The 16,557-nt window shown below is 43.1% G+C and overlaps 1 protein-coding gene across 2 annotated transcripts in view; it reads left to right on the top strand.

Annotated features, from left to right (window-relative positions):
* The first annotated feature begins 7,204 nt into the window (after window positions 1–7,204).
* The window catches only part of FBXO32 (F-box protein 32), a 35,571-nt gene continuing 26,218 nt past the window's right edge, over window positions 7,205–16,557 (top strand). Inside the window, exons 1-5 of one of the 2 annotated variants that reach the window (XM_034763564.1) lie at window positions 7,369–7,506; window positions 7,693–7,865; window positions 13,585–13,697; window positions 15,554–15,603; window positions 16,338–16,430. In XM_034763564.1, coding sequence (XP_034619455.1) covers window positions 7,837–7,865; window positions 13,585–13,697; window positions 15,554–15,603; window positions 16,338–16,430 — 285 coding nt within the window. In that variant the 5' untranslated portion in view covers window positions 7,369–7,506; window positions 7,693–7,836. Of the gene's footprint in view, window positions 7,507–7,692; window positions 7,866–13,584; window positions 13,698–15,553; window positions 15,604–16,337; window positions 16,431–16,557 lie in introns of both variants that reach the window. The other variant, XM_034763563.1, reaches the window with a different exon arrangement.

Below are 16,557 nucleotides of genomic sequence, written 5' to 3'. Positions count from 1 at the left end.
AGCGGTCACAATGGTGCACTGTGGGATAGCTCCCGGAGGCCAATACCATCGAATTGCGGCCACACTAACCCTAATTCAAAATGACAATATCGATTTTGGCGCTACTCCGCTCATCGGGGTGGAGTACAGAAATCGATTTTAAGAGCTTCGTTATTTCGAAATAAATGGCTTCGTTGTGTGGACGGGTGCAGGGTTAATTCGATTTAACGCTGCTAAATCCGAATTAAAGTCATAGTGTAGACCAGGTCTTAGGCCTTGTCTGTATGGGAAAGTTTTACCAGTTATTCTAATATAGTTCTTCAGGTGTATTTATATCAATATAACCGTTTGTGTGGACGTTCTTATTCAGGTATAAGAATAGGCATGGTTTGGGGGGTTTTGGGGGGGGGTTGCTTTAGATTAAATCTCTTCCCAAGAAACATAAGCTAAACTGTTTAAAAAAAAAATGTGTCTTAGGCCCTTTCTACATTAGAAAGGGTTTGCCTGTGTAGCTATACTGGAAAACCCTCCAAGCAGAGACACAGCTTACACTGGCAAACAAATGTTTTTGCTCAGATAGCTGAAATCAGTTCCCCATGTGGAATCAGATGTACCAGCAAAGGGACTTTTTTGCCAGTGCAACTGCATTTACATTCAAGTATCAGAGGTGTAGCCATGTTAGTCTGGATCTGTAAAAAGCAACAGAGTCCTGTGGCACCTTATAGACTAATAAATGTATTGGAGCATAAACTTGCAGGGGTGAATACCCATTTCATCAGACACACGCATTTACATTGTGGCTCTTGCTGGCACAGCTATCTCAATCAGGGGAGTGATTTTTTTAAAAACACTCCTAATCCTAACTGTCATAGCTACGATAGTAAAATTTTCTAGACCAGGTCTAGAATAAGGGGTTTTCCAGTTTAAATTCACACCTTGGAGGGGGGATTTGGATGCTGAGTGGTTCTCAGGAGGGATGGTTCAAGGAGGCAGTTGATATGTAGATGAGAGAGGGGGCTTGTTCTGTTGTTCAAGTGTTGGCCACAACAGCTGCTAGGATCACTAGCAGAGACAGCAACTTCTCCTGCTGTGGGAGGGACAGGCTAAGAGAGGTGTCAGGAGCTTTCTCCTCCCTCGGGGAGGGGATGTCAGAAGGAGGTAGCCGTTGGTGGCCCCATCTCCCACAGGAGGAGCCAGCAGCTGCAGGAGGAGGGATGATAGTCTCCAGAACACTGGGGAAAACCAGCCACCAGTAATCATAATTTGCATTTACCAAGCACTAGGCCTTCTCAAAGTGCTCTGCAAACATTAACTTATGAATTAGCACAACACCCCGAGAGGTGAATAAATGGGGTTATCCTCATATTTACAGATAAGAAAACAAAAATACAACAAAGTGCAGTAACTGGGCCCAGGCAACACAGTGAATCAGTGACAGCGCCCATGCCAGAACTCAGGACAGGAGCCCTTGGCTCCCAGTCCCCTGCTCCTCCACCAGATAGAAACCCTTCTTTGCACACTGCACGTGATCCCGTGTGGATGGGGAAAGGATGGATTTCCCCATGAGCCTCTGCACTGTCGTCATTAACTGACTCAGTTGCTCCAGTATGGATGACTGGGGCATGAGGTTACCTCAGTCTTGTCCTTCTGGGAAGATCTCTCCCAAGTGATAAGTGATTCATTTTCGGGCAAGGCAGGGCGTGTCCACGTCTAAGGGTCAAGGTATTGGCACAGCAGATCACAGAGTTCCACAAAAGTGCTGTAGGCATTCCAGATCCCTCATAACCCAATAATGGAGCGCGCTGGGAAAGCCTAAACTTGTGACAAGGACAAGAGCTTTGTAAAATTGACAACTACCCTCACTTGAGAGGCACCAGTGGATCCAACACGATAGCTAGATGGTGAAGGGACCTACTTTTTTCCCCCTGTCGGGTCACCATTCAGGTTTATAGTTGCAGGAGGGCTTCTTGCAAAGAGCTCTCTCACATTTTGATATGAAAGAGTCAAGATGCACTTGGCATTATCCACACACTAGAAATGCATCTTTGACTGAGACATGTACAACATATCAAGGTATTTATCACTTAACTATCTCTCCATTATTACACTGGGCATTGGGGAATCTGATGTGTCATGACTGGAAGCCACATATAGCATTGCTATAAAGTGGTGTGACCCATTATTATTTGTTAAGTAATGCACTGATGTAACACGCATTCTTCACAGGTGACTTTCACTATTAGAGATTTCAGATTTTCATTGCCGGTCAGAAGATATGGATATTGTAGCATAAAACTGTGTAGAGACTTCATGGCTTCTCACATACACAGGTCAAAACTAACATATCACTAGAACCCATAGTCCTAAACAGTCATGGTGGTAGAAATACTGTACTGCTGCCAGAATGAAAACAATCTGTGGCCTCCTAGCACTTCATGGCTGTCACTACATTGCATTCCACCACCACTCAGTAATTAATGGCAACAGCAGAGCTAGAACTCAGAGCCACCAGTTCCAAAAAACATGGGCCCTGACCACAGAAGCTAGAGTAGATCTGCCCACAGTTGTTCAGCTCTCATGCTGCCTGGTTGTGGGCTGCGGGATACCCCACACTGACGAATTCCCATGCTCACTAGTTAGATATAGCTCATCCTTGATTGCCGGGGATTTATGGAATTCCAGCTTCCTGATTGTCACCATGGATATATGGGATTTATGGCAATAACAGGGCTAAATTCCTCTTCCTCCAGAAGTACAGACCCCTACAAGATGAGCTAAGAGGGAATCAGCTTTGGAAGTTAGCAGTATAAGGCCTATGACATACAGTTAAGTAGTTCTGAGTCCATCCAGAAGAGGGCAATATACACTACCCTGTTCATTACAATACAGGGAGATGGAATTCCTAGACTTTTCAGTAACATGATATGTGATTACAGGCCCCTCTGAGCTCCTCAATTCTAATAATAAGGTCCCAAAATTTACACTCCACTTGAAATCTCAAACCGAGCCATAGCACCGGAGGTGACTTGGTAACTATGTCATCAGCATTTGCAGAGAGCTAGCAGGCATGTCAATTTATCCATGTGACAAAATGAGGAAATCTCATTCATTGCACATCTCCACTTGCCAGGCTGAGATCCCTCTGCAGAATAACTTGTTGCTACAGTTCTACATCAGAGCCCCATTACTGCATGATTCACTCCATAATACCTACAGCTCTCAAATACGCACAATACAGATGTATGTGTGACAGGTGTGCGTTAGAATCTGAGCCAGTCAGGTCCTTGCTTATGCTCTTTTCAAAAAGGTACAGAATGCCATTTATTTTATTTATTTTGATTTGTTTAAAATGCACCCACCAGCGCATTGTGTGCAGGTGTGGTACAATGGCCTAGTCTACGGGATCACATCTCCTTCTAGCAGATAACCCCAACAAAACTAAAAGTTTGTTATGTAAAGCTAGCTTAGGTAGTTGCTCATTCAGTTCAAGCAATCAGGCCTTCTTTTGGTGCTGAAGGTCCCAGGTTCAATCCCCATCGACAACAGTGGGATCTGCATGCATTACACCTATGTACATTTTGTCACTAAATACAATACCTTTGCATAGCTCATTTGGTAATCTGTACCTGTCTCTCCTTTGCCCAGGTTTTTGTTTTGTTTTTTTCCTTTGCACATCAACATCCAGACAGAGAAGCAGAGCTCTGCACTTTCAATAGCTACTGTATTTGAAGGCCAAAGAGTGACAGTGTTTAATAAAAGAAAATATATATTTAGGCACCAATCCTGCAAACACGCACACACTTTTTTCCACCAGATTTCAGTAGACCAGCATCCAAACTGGCCAGCATGGGTCTGTACCATTGCCCTCACTTGGATAGACTCAGAGCTTCTTAGCTGTGAATAGTTCTGTTTTGGCTTCAATGGAAGGGATCATGCTTTTGCAGCCAGTGGCTTTGACTTCTATCCACACTGTTGCCACTAAGTTCTGAACGGCCATGGTGTGTAGCACACTGCAAGCCATGAGTTCAGTTATGCACATGGATTGAGGGCTGGATTTTACTTCTTTTTCTGATCAAAACAATATTGTAATAAGCTTATGTTTTAAGTTCTGGTGGACCAGCTATTCTCAGGGACAGGTACAGTTCTGATAATACAGCAGTTCTCCTGGCATGCCACATCTAGAACTCAGAAGCACTTGGCATACCACCTTTCTCATTTTAATCAATGTAGTTATAATGGATTTATTACGCTGATACTATATCTTAAATCAGCCAGCATATTATCTGATCACAGCTCACGCACCACAGTTGGAAAACTGCAGAACGATTAACTATCACACATTTGCTGTTTCCTTTTAATTCATTAAAATGTATTTGTATTTAGCTACTATCCTTGAATATTAAATATTTTCAGAGTCATTTAAAAATACATTACAGATGAGTCTGAGCCTCAAAATTCAAATCTAAATGGAAAATAATTGACATGAGAAGGGAATGGATCTTGTAGTATATATTGTTAGTTTCTGTCTCTATCCCATTCTAGAGCACAGATCAGACTTGCATGTAAGAGTTGCCAAATGATTCTCATTAAGAGGATGAACATATTTTCAGTGACATATGTCTGACCGACTTAACTTACTTGGCTGGGCACTGCAGCCAGTGACACCAAAATAACATACAGCTGGCAGTCTTTGTTCAAATACACCTAAATTAAATTTAACACCATTAGAAGATGGCCTCACCCTGGAGTAGGTTTAAGGTCATCTGCAACTCATTGCAGTGTTAATCACCCCCTTGGCCCTTACAAGAGTTGTATTCATTGTAATATATGTAGTTCCTCATTCTCCAAAGGCAAGTAATGGAAAACACACAAACTGGCAGGTCTCAAGGTTGATTTCTGTTGCACTCGATTTATTTGTAACATAGAATGGCTGATAAACATTTTCATGATTAAAAATTTACTTTGCCAACAAATTATTATGAGGGGGCTCAGAGCATCACATCTCACTTGTTATTCTGCATGCACACAATCCACACAACATAGAATCATAGAATTGTAGGACTGGAAGGGACCTTGAGAAGTCATCTAGTTCAGTCCCCTGCATTCATGGCAGGACTAAATATTATCTAGACCCTCTGAGCCACATATGACAATCTTCAGAAGTTCGAGAGCCAGGGCACACCTGCCGGGAGCCGGGGGCTAGGGCTTCAGCCTGCTCCTGCTGAAGCCCCGAGCCCTCGCAGGTGTGCTGCACAGGGCTGAAGCTCCAAGACCCCCCCCCCCTGTTTCTGGGACACCATGTTGTTATAACTACTATTACAGTACTGCCCCTGAACAATCACATAGCAAAGCAGTCCCAGCCTTGGTGCACTTCCAGTCCAAATAGAACAGACTGACAAAGGATTTTCCAGATGAGGACAGAGGTAGAGAGATTAAGGAAATCATCCAAGGTCACACATGAAGTCTGTGGCAGAGCCAGCAATTGATACCCCCCTCCTATTCTCCAAGCGCTAGGCTACTTCCTTAACAGCAAGACCATCATTCTGCCATGTACAATGGAGTCTCTTGCAAGGTCCCGGGGAAAGGGAGGGCCCTGAGTGCAGGGTCTGTAAAATCTGTGTAAATACAGTGAAATGGGAGGGGCCCCAAATCTCTCTTGATGGGCCTGGGTTCAGGGCAGACTTACAGTTGGTGTTTGGAGTTTTAAATGAGTTGTTCAAACTAGCTGGTATTCAAGGTTTGATTTTTTTTTCTTAACTTCAGCATTCCAGCTTCCTCACTTGCAAACATTTCTTTGTGTAACCTGTGTGTGTGTGAGAGAGAGAGAGAGAGAGAGAGAGAGAACACATAACAGCTTCTCTAGGAAGTGTCAGTTGTTGCAATCCCACAAGTCAGCAGATAACTCAGCCCCCTCAGGAAAGGTTGACAATGTGACTTGGATTATGACAGCTAGGCCACTGTGGGGGTGTTTATCTCTCCCGCACACACTTATACAAGCGGCCTAGCTCCTTTATTTATTTATTTACCACCGAGCACTGAAGTGGAGTGAAACCATTCATCAGCGAATCAGAGCACTTGCCTGCTTGGTACAGTTTAACATACAACAGCAGCTGTTCCCAACCTAGGGAGAAACATGGAACACCTGACAAACAACAATGCAAGGACAGTTATTCACAATTTTTTTTTCTATTGACACTTCAGATTCTTTTACTGGCAGAATTTCAAAACAAATACACACACAACCAGGAAATGCCAAGAGTACATCTTTTTGAAGATCAACAAATAGCAGCTAGAAAATTATTTCAAATCCACTGTTATTTAATTAAATTCATTCGCTAATGTGTTTATTTTCACTGATTTCAAGGATTCATCCTCTGTTCGGTGTGCTTGTTTTTTAACCAACATTCAAACAAATCATTATCTCTATAAAATAAACTCCCCTGGCTGGACTTTTTTTTTAATGTGTTCAAGTTCTGTTTATGATCATAGAGGTCAAGTTCTAGAGAAACAGACAGGTCAGCTACCAAATCAAAAGTTCATTAATATAGATGACATATGCAAATTACTGGCACCGTCTGAAAATCCACACGGGAGCATGGGAAAATTTATTCTAAATTATTATACCACCCTCCCACCATCTAATATTACTAAGCCCCCAAATCCATCCAATCTGCCGGTCTCTATAGCTTTCTTCCATAGGTATCTAATCCCATAGCTATCTATCCAACCAATCTATTTAGCTCCCTGTAGCTCTGCATCTACGCAGCATATCCATCCCTCCCATCAGTTTATCTATGGCTCTATCTGCCCACCTTAGGAATAGGGTGACCAGATGTCCCGATTTTATAGGGACAGTCCTGATATTTGGGGCTTTGTGTTATATAGGCGCCTATTACCTCCCCACCCCCTGTTCCGATTTTTCACACTTACTGTCTGACTCTGGTCACCCTACTTAGGAAATAAAGACCGCAACGCCTTGCGGAAGAAGAAGGGGGAACGGCTGGAATTAGATGGGATGTTTATGGACAGACATTCATTTTTATTCTTGTTATTCACACTCGCTCTCGCAAATTCAGGGACACTTGGCAGCCCAGCGGCCGGGTCTGAAGTTTCCACTGGGGATGGATTGTGCAACAAGCAGGAGGAGCCGAAGAAGACAGTCGCGAGCAATAAACAAAGCCACGTGTCTCCCCCCTGATCTAGGGGCCGGGCTAACGCCGCTCTTCCGGCAACAAAGAGCCCTCGGATAAATACAGCCGCGGCCGCTGCGAGGACACGGACACGGATCGGAGCGACGGTCGTACAACCCCCTCCCCCAGCCACGCAACTGGGGACCCCCCCCTCCCCGGCGCGCCCCTTCCAGGCTCCGTAGGGACCGGGAAAGCCCCTTGGCAGAGCTCCCCGCGCCGCGATGCCTTTTCTGGGGCAGGACTGGAGGTCCCCGGGGCAGAACTGGGTGAAGACGGCGGATGGCTGGACCAGGTTCCTGGAGGAGAGACACAGCGGCTATGTCAGTGATATAAACAGGTGCGTGGCACAAAGATGTTGCACTAGGGGGAGGAGGGAGTTGGAAACGTTGTTGAGCAGGAGGGGGGTTATTGCATTATGGTGGGTGGGGGGGTTATTATTATTATTGGGGGGGGGTGCAGTCTTTGCAAATATTGCGATGTCCCACTCAACAACGATTGTTTAAAAAAGCCTGTTTTGCCCTAGGTGCCGAGCTGCCCGTTGTGTGCGTGCGCGCAATGCCTTTGTTTCTGTTTGTGTGCGTCATTAGGAGAAGGAAGCTCCTTACCAGAGCTAAAGCCAAATTCTAAAAAGGAGAGAGGCAGAGGGGAAAGGGGAGGGAATGGCCCGATGTGTCCGAAAGCTTCCTCGCTCCAGATGTGGGTTGCGCGTATCCCTGTGGTGTGTGTGAGTTCTGCTTTTTTAAACGGGCTAAGGTTTGGGAGACAACACGTCAATAAATTCCCAGACGAAACCTCATCCTGGTGCTTTGTTTTTTTATTTTCTGCTTGTTAACTGTGGTTTCAGTAAAACTTAATTGAGGGTATTTAATAAGCAGCGCTGTTTTTAGAAAGCTGCTGAAGTTAGTAATATCTTGTCAGATCTCTGAGTTCACTGCAACGTTCCCAGTGAGAGCTGGAGAGTTTTGAAACACCAGACTACAGATGGTTGGCTTTTGTTGTGGGTTTAGGCTAAACATCTCCTTTGGCCACCAGGGGGAGCTCTTTGGAGAGGGGGATCTAAATTACTCCACATTTGGCTGAAGAGCAGGAACTGGGTCTGGCAAAAGCCCCTCTTCCATTATGTCTGGTTAAAGTTGGCAATGAGCTGTCAGATGGTCTAAGATGGCTTCACTATGAGAGCCAGTCTTCCAATTTATTGGAGCCTTTGAAATATTTTTGGATGAGTGCACTGTATTAGCCTACAAGGAAAACCAGCAGAAAGTTTTAACTGCTGGAGCCCTCATCTGCTTATTGTTTGTAAGGCATCACTCCTTTATGTCTGCGCTCCAAAAAAAAAAAAAAGGCTAGTTATTTAATCTGAGGATTAGTTATACAATCCTTTATTCTGTAGTAGGCACTGTGGCAACTGTGAATATAGAGACCAATTTGGAGCACTTGTCCCACAGCAATTGAGTTACAAGCAATCTGTACTAATTTGAGTGGCTTCTGTAATTTCAGAGCATGCCATATTTAAAAACTGAAATTAAACAAAATGTGCAGGTTCTATTTTTAAACATTAGGGGCCTTTGGTTTTTTTTGTAAGCGTAACTGACGTAGGCTTGTTATGGCAAGCTCTCCTGGTTTATTGCTTTGGCATATACTTGAACATGGGCCATTAAACAGAGATCTGCTTTTTGTTCATTAGATGCTCGGATGCATGAAGATGTCTAGTCACTTTTAACTCTAAAAGTAAAGATACATGTTTTTATTTTATAGCCATAAATGTAAAGCTATTGAAGGGTTAGGATCTCTACCCCTTCTTAATCTGTTTAATGGCCATTTTTCTTCTAAATGGGGGGGGACTTTAGGCTCCCCACTTTAATGCTTCATGATCTTCCTATCCTCTGATGTTTGCAGCCTTTGGCACTAGTGACTTTTGTGCTCTGTCTGAGTGAGGAAGTTAAACTCTATTACCAACGATAACACCAAGCAAAAGCATGTAAGGATAGTGAAGCACTGAAACATCTGGAGCTTATTTATCCTGGAAGGGTTGGCTCATATACAGCATCTCACTGTCTGTGAGGTCCTCTCCTAGTTGAATAATCAAGGTCCAATGTAATTTGCAGGGTCATGTGGTCAGTCAGTGGCTGATGCCACTCTAGAACCCAAGATCTGCTTGGGTCTTGGGCCTTTCCTTTAGCTACTAAATCAGGCATCCATGGATTTAAAGGAAAGATTGATAATCTACAGCCAAATTCAGTATCTACATAATTCACATTCACTGGAATTGTACCTGCTCATGTCAGGGCTAAAATTGGATCCAGGGTATTTACTGACTGAAAATTTTATCCCAGCCTCACCACCTTGACAGCATAGACCTGGGCCTGGAATCTTAAGACCTCTATTGTAGCCAATTTTGGATTATGTGGTGCCATTCTGTGGAGCACCAGTGAGTCATCTGGTCTGCTGACGTTTCTGTGTTCCAGTAAAATAACCATGTAAACAAAGATACAACTTCTGTTGAAGAGAGAGATTAGTAAGACTCTGGCTAAACACATTGGGCCTGATTCTCCAGCTACTACATGTGTGCACTTACCATTGGGAGGTGCTTGTGTTCACCAGCTGCAGGACTTGGTCCAGTAAGTATATGGGCACTAGAGAGCTACTCCACTTCTTGCTGGCCACCCAAGTGTGTGTGGTTCTGTCTTCTTATGAGAGAGTGAACAGTAACTTATGTCTGAGAGTGGGGTTGATCACATTTTTTGATGTGCTGTAATTTAGAAATATACATGGCAGCATCAACAAATAAGCCCTGATCTTGGTTCATTGAGGACTGCGTCAAAACTACCATTGACTTCAGTGGTGCAGGATTGTGCCCTTAACAAGTGTCACCGAAAATCTTCTGAACCACTGCCAAACTGCCCCTGGAGAACTTCCAGGGAACTGCTTTCCCCCCCTCCCCCTCTTTTTCCAGAAGTAAACACTTCCTAAGGCTTCCCAGTTCCTGAGTTTAAGAAATATGATACCCCTGAAGCCATTAATCCTTCAGAGATCATAAATAATATTCTTCGTGGCTGAGTGGCTTGAGCATTCAAAGAAAACATCCGAAGGCAGGCAGTTAAGTTGGTTACAGTGTTGCATAGGTTGTAGGCAGGAAGACTTTGTTGCTACTTGTGGGGTGATGACCAACTGGCTTTGAAACAAGGGATTGGGCAAACTTTTCTTGCAAGGCCAATTCTTGTTTTTAAGGAGCACAGAGCGAGGATTGTGTAGGCTGATGACCTGGTCTGGAGATGAAACAATAGCATGCATTCGCACACACTGTCGTGATGGAAACGACTAAAGATGACTTGAAGGAAACATGATCTTGCTGTAAATTGCAAAGGGAACATGATCTCTTTGCAGTGGTGGTTTTCATCGTACTTTTTTTAAACAAGCTTTTTAAAAGAAACTTTGGATTATAAACTATCAGATCGATATGTAAATAGGAAGAATGTCTGGACTGGTAGAAATAACTGTTGTTAACTGCAAAATAATTAGATTGGTGCTGTTCTTAAATTCACTTTGAAAGAAAGGGTCTGATCCAGTTAACAGCAGTTCCTCTTTAAGGTTCATTTAGTCCAGTATCCTGTCTCTGACAGTGGCCAGACCAGATGCTTGGCAGAAAGGTACAAGAACCCCTTAGTAAGTAGATTGGCATGGGTGTAAATTTGCCCCATGCACTAGGTCTCAGCCACTAATGGTATAATAAAGGTTTCAGATTATAGAATCATCAGTAAATTCACAGTCAGGGTTGTTGAGATTTAAGTTTTAAATCGGGACTGACATCCCTCTCTTTCACAGTTTAATTATTTGAATTTAATCTCTGAATCTGGCACAGTAATTCATCATAGGACAATTACATGTTCTGTGGAATTTGTTTTTAGTAAAGTTTTGACTTTTGTGCAGGAATTTTCTTAAAGTGCTCCCTTCTTGATATTTTATTCTGGCATTCTCTCACTTTTCTTTTACTTCCTCTAGTTAAACCACAGTTACCACAAAATCCAAACTTCACACACACCTGCCTCCGTCTCTGACATAGACCACTTTTAACCTTCTAAAACCAAGTGCCTAGAGAAGTATATCCCTAATTCAGAACATCCTAATTGAGCTGCACTGGTAATACCCAGCGGAACTGCAAGTTCCGTCAGCTGTTTCCGTTTTCCAGTGCTGCCAGCCTGACTCACTAGCTCCACTCCTTACAGAGGTAGGAAGCCAGGGAGGCAAGCTAGACAGCAGAGGATATAGAAGTGGGCTCCCAGAGAGGTGCTGCTGTAGGGGGCCATATGGATAAGAGTGGTTGTGGGGAGCAAGTAGAGTGAACAGGAGGGTAGAGAAAAGAGTGAAGATGTGTGGGGAGCCACCAATTATCCCTCCTTATATCCCATTAATACCTCCATGTCCCCAAGCTCTGGGGGAGGTCTTCATTCTCTCTAGCTCTAGTCCCAGTCTCGTGGTTCCACTTATATGCATCAGACCAGAACACTCCTCATGTGCTTACTACAGGAAGACACTGCCTCAGAGACAGAGTCATTAGCTCTGTACAGTATTAGTCAGATGACTAAGAACTAGACTTCAGACTGTCAGAGCAGGGATCTGTCATGTAATTTGTCTGCACAGCCCCACACTCTCAGTGCCACTGCAGAAAAGCTGATAACTAACCTTCCATACGTTACTGTGATACACTGTCTTTTGTTAGTTATATATCCTTTGTCTACACTTGTTTTTGAGCAAGCTGATCTCTTTAAGTTACTTTGTTTTGCAGCAGAGAGAGGTGGGAGAAAAATTCTATCTTTATTGGGGCTTTTCCTTTTTATTTATCTAGCATCAGATATTTTAAAAATGTTGTTATTTAAAAACTGGAACAAGTGCCCAGCTAAGGTTAAAGGTGAGCTTGGTAGGAAGGGAAACAGCTTAACTATTTAACATCATACCAAAAGGGACTGCTTATGTGCACACATCTCAGACAGGAAGCTCTCAGTGCAGTGTACAAAGCAGTAGATTGGAGCGTTTTTTGAGCCCCCAGGAGTGTAATGAGATCGGCCCCTCTCTTGAAAGAGGAAATCAAGAAACAGGTACTTTACAGGCCCGTATAAGTGTAACTGAAGCAGTGATGATAAAACCGAAAACACAGGACCAGACTTTCAAACCAGGCCCCTCCAGTACAGATCTCCTTCTCCTTTCTTTCTCCAGGCTCCTAGAAAGGAGGATGCTCTTTTTTTTTCACTTCTATTTCCAACCCCCGAGTCCCCTGATGTGATGCTTCTCTAGCTGTCCTGTAGCCACCTGATTCCTGCCAGGATGTGTGTGTCTCTACTCTCCCCATCACCTGCAATCCTCCCATTATATAAATGGCTTCAGTGCAGTGTCACCACTGCTGCTGCTGCTCACAGCTCTCCCTAGCAGCAGAAGCATCTATTGCCTTTCCCTGCTCTCCACAGGATTCTGAACAACAGCAATGAAACTGACCAGAGTCTTTTCAGTTTCACTCTGCAGCTTGGCAGTGCTTATTCAGAGTTAGGCAAACATCACTGGGCTTTGGATCAAGCTCTTAAAGTCAGTGAGTCTTTTTCCACTGGCTTCAGTGAGTTTGGGATTATACTCTTAAAAGGAAAAAGAAAGAGCTCTAGGTCCCTTTGCCAGATATTATACATTCAAACAAAAAGAAATGCACAGCCTTTCTAAATGCAGGAAGGGGAAAAATACACTCTGGCCACAGATCCCAACCCTTCATACATATCACCCACTTGTCTACAGACTCTGGAAGACAGCCACCGAAACATGAGTCAGGGTTGTGTTATCTTTGTATTCATAAAAGTTAAAAGTTATGGTTTGTTTGTTTTTAATTAAAGCTTAGTTTTCTCCCCAGCCCTTCCAGTAATTGGCAGGAAAAGCTTCTTACTCACAACTAGATGGTGAATTCTTCAAGCACTCTGGTTATACGCCTTCATAGGTGTGCATTGTGCTTTATAAAACCTAGCATACCCCTGCTGGAAGGAGTTGCAATCTAAGTTAGGTAGAGCATAGGGTAGGAATTGATGACATCAGACAAGCAGGCAGAGGTAAAAGGAAGGACAAGAGTGCTCTACTACAAGGTCATGAAGTTGATTGTGTAACATGCTTTGGGTGTGCTCCTATTCACTATAATTATGTATATAATCTAGCACAAGAATTGGGTGGGTGAGGTATTTGAATGCTTTGTGGGAAAAGGTCTTCATTATTGGACTCTAAAACTGCTTATAGTTTTCTATAGAATAGCACTAGAATGAGCTGTTTAACAGCAAACAAACATGGGTTCCTGGAACCAGATATGTGGAAAGAGTAAAATACAGTTCTTACAGTAAAAAGTTCCCCAGACCAAAGAATAAACAGACTCTCTGCCTTGTGTCATTCACAGTTACTGCAAAAAGGAGGATTACAACAAGGAGAATCTCTTCAACAGCATGAACTATGATGTTGCTGCCAAGAAGAGAAAGAAGGACCTGCTGAATAACAAGACAAAGATCCAGTGTAAGGCAGCAAGTGGGGGACTTTTAAAACCAAAGTTGCTTGAGGATGATTATAAAACACACACACACATATATAATCTCTCAGAAAGTGTATGAGACACTTGTGTGTGCGGCAGCACCTCCAGAAGTCTCTTGAGAGTCTCTGCACCCATGTTTGACCTAAGTCGAGAACTTGGATACGTTTTAATATGAAGATATATGGCTGTGTTATGAATCCCTTCTCCAAGTGTTTGTACTTGTTGTGTTCAAATTTTTGTCATTTGTATTTGGCAGAGGGAGAGTAATTTTTTCCTATGCACATTCAAGTGAACCAGTTCCAATTTTTTCCCTCCTATAGACTTCCTTGTGTACAACAGATTGAATTCATTCTCCTGTCCACATATGCACTTAAAACCCATTTATGTTAATGGAGGTTCCAAGCCTGAGTGTGAATTCTGATCCTATCTCTGCTACACAAAATGCATGCAAAATGAAATCTAGAATTCAGACTCGCTCTCAATAGAGGACGGTTTGAACTCTGTTCTATGCACAGTTAAGGCCCCTATCTCTCAGTTGGCTTCATGTGGTTGGATCCACGGTATTCTGCACAGACACAAGGGTCTGTGTGGATCTGATTGCAGGATTGATACCTAAATGTAATGCATGTGAAGGCTACAAACATCAACATACACAGAGAGGAAGTGAAATAGGTTATGATTCTCACTGTATTATTGGCTCACTATGCAACCTCCAGGATCTTTTCAACAACTGATGTGAGCCTTTAGTCCTGGATACGATTGTAGTTAAATGTGCAATGTGAAGAAGGTGTTACTGTGACAGCCTTTGGCCCGATATGACCTTAGTCACTGACTTAAATGGAGTGATTCAGGATCTGCACTCATGTACACGTGTAACTTTTGTTTCCAGACTTGAGTGAATATATCTTTGCATTCACTTTCCTCTCTGTGGAAATCAAGTGTGTGTTTCTGGGAGTGGGGGGAAGTGAGGGGAGCTTTTCATCTCTAATAACGTTAGTTGATAAATGGCCACTGTGTAATACACTGAATGTCCTAGTTCAGTGAGGTGAATGGGATGGGAGAGGGTTGCGTGGTTTCCTATCTCTTGAGTCGGCTATTATATAGCTGGAGATATCTTTCTGCATGGTTGGGTTAACAATACAACAGCATGATGTGTGTTTGGGGGGAAGGCAGTGGTGTCACACTGGGGAGGAGAGGAAAGGTGTTTATAACTCCTCTTTTTCAGAGGGCTGAAAGGGAAGCTTTTGGGAAGGGACCTCCCACAAAACATGGAATGTTTCAGGCCCAAATGAGATTTTTGCTTTTCTGTTTAGAAAGGATCATGCAAGTGATGAAAGCCATTTCTAATGGAACTGCCTATATAATTCTAACTCTAGCACTCACTGTTATAAACACTATAGTGACTGTTAGTCTAGTGTCTTATGACACATTAATCCAAACTCTGTAACTGAGGTAATGAGTAATTAATGAAATCAATAATAACAAACTCTGGCTGTCAGCCATGCTTATTATCAGAGAGCAAAGAAAACAAGGGGCTGTAGTATGTTCACAGCATATAGATTAAATATCTACAGTCTTGGACTGTGTCACTGAAACACAAACCTTTTCTAGGATCCTGGCTGTTGCCTTAGATAAACGAATGTGGAAACAAAGCAATTCATTGATGGTCTGATTCTGATCTGTGTTACACTGGTGTAAATCAGAAGCAACTCCACAAGGGTCAGTGGAGTAGTGCCATTATAGAACTGTTGTGAGAGTAGAACTGGGCTTCATCTTTCTGCAAAGTTAGGTTTTTATTATATATAAAATAAGTGAAGAAAATCTGTCTTTGTCTCAACAGATTTCCATCAAGAAAAATGGATTTATGTCCACAAGGGAAGCACAAAAGAAGTAAGTACCCACTGTTTTATTTCCCCCATACCATTTGTCCAAACAGCGTTTTTTATGGGGCCAAATCCTCAGGTGGTGCAAATCAGCAGAGCTCCGTTGAAATAAATGGAGCTGTGCTAATTTATACCACCTGAAGATCTGGCCTATGATTACTATTGCAGTAGTATCTACAAGCCCCAATTAGGGCTACATTGGGCTAGTCTCTGTACATATTTAAAACAAAAAGATGATGTTGTTTGCTTGCTTCTACCAAAATCTAGTGGTAAACTAAGCAGCAACACAACTGCAGGCTTTCCCACAGGTAAGAAAGTTCAGCAGCACAGTTCTGGGGTGTGTGTGTGTGTGTGTGTGTGTGTGTGTGTGCAGCTGCAAGAAACCACATTGTACATAGGCCCTTCATGTTGAGCCCTAGGAATGTATTACTTTCCCTGTCTTGTGAAATTATTGAAAGAGATCAAATTGAGCTATTTGGAGGTCATGGATAGGGCCAAGTTCTCTTCTTAGAAACAGTCATAACTCCCATTGGGCTGCATTCTCTGGGGACATAAATAGACACAATTCCATTGAAGTCATTGGAGATGTGCCCGCTTACCCCAGCAATGAGTTTGTCCTGTAGCATGCCCACGTAAGTATGTTAAGATGCTATGCTGGCCTGGACCACATACACCCATGACTCTCTCCTCAGACTACTAAACAACAAAACATGACCCAGCTTTGTTCTTTTTCACTCTCAGCGTCATGGCTACTGCACCTTGGGAGAAGCTTTTAACCGACTTGACTTCTCAAATGCTATCCTAGACTCCAGACGGTTCAACTATGTTGTTAGGGTGAGTATACGGCCATAACTTACTTTGCTGTAACTTCTAGCGCAGACACCAGTTGCTTAACATAACTGAGCTGAGAACAAATTCTGCACTGGAAAAGATCTGCAAGACTATGCTGTGGTCTCCTTGA

Source organism: Trachemys scripta, chromosome 2 (assembly GCF_013100865.1).
Source record: "Trachemys scripta elegans isolate TJP31775 chromosome 2, CAS_Tse_1.0, whole genome shotgun sequence".
Taxonomy (NCBI): domain Eukaryota; kingdom Metazoa; phylum Chordata; order Testudines; family Emydidae; genus Trachemys; species Trachemys scripta.
Note: the sequence above shows the minus strand (reverse complement) of the source record. Positions and strands in the feature narration are given on the sequence as shown.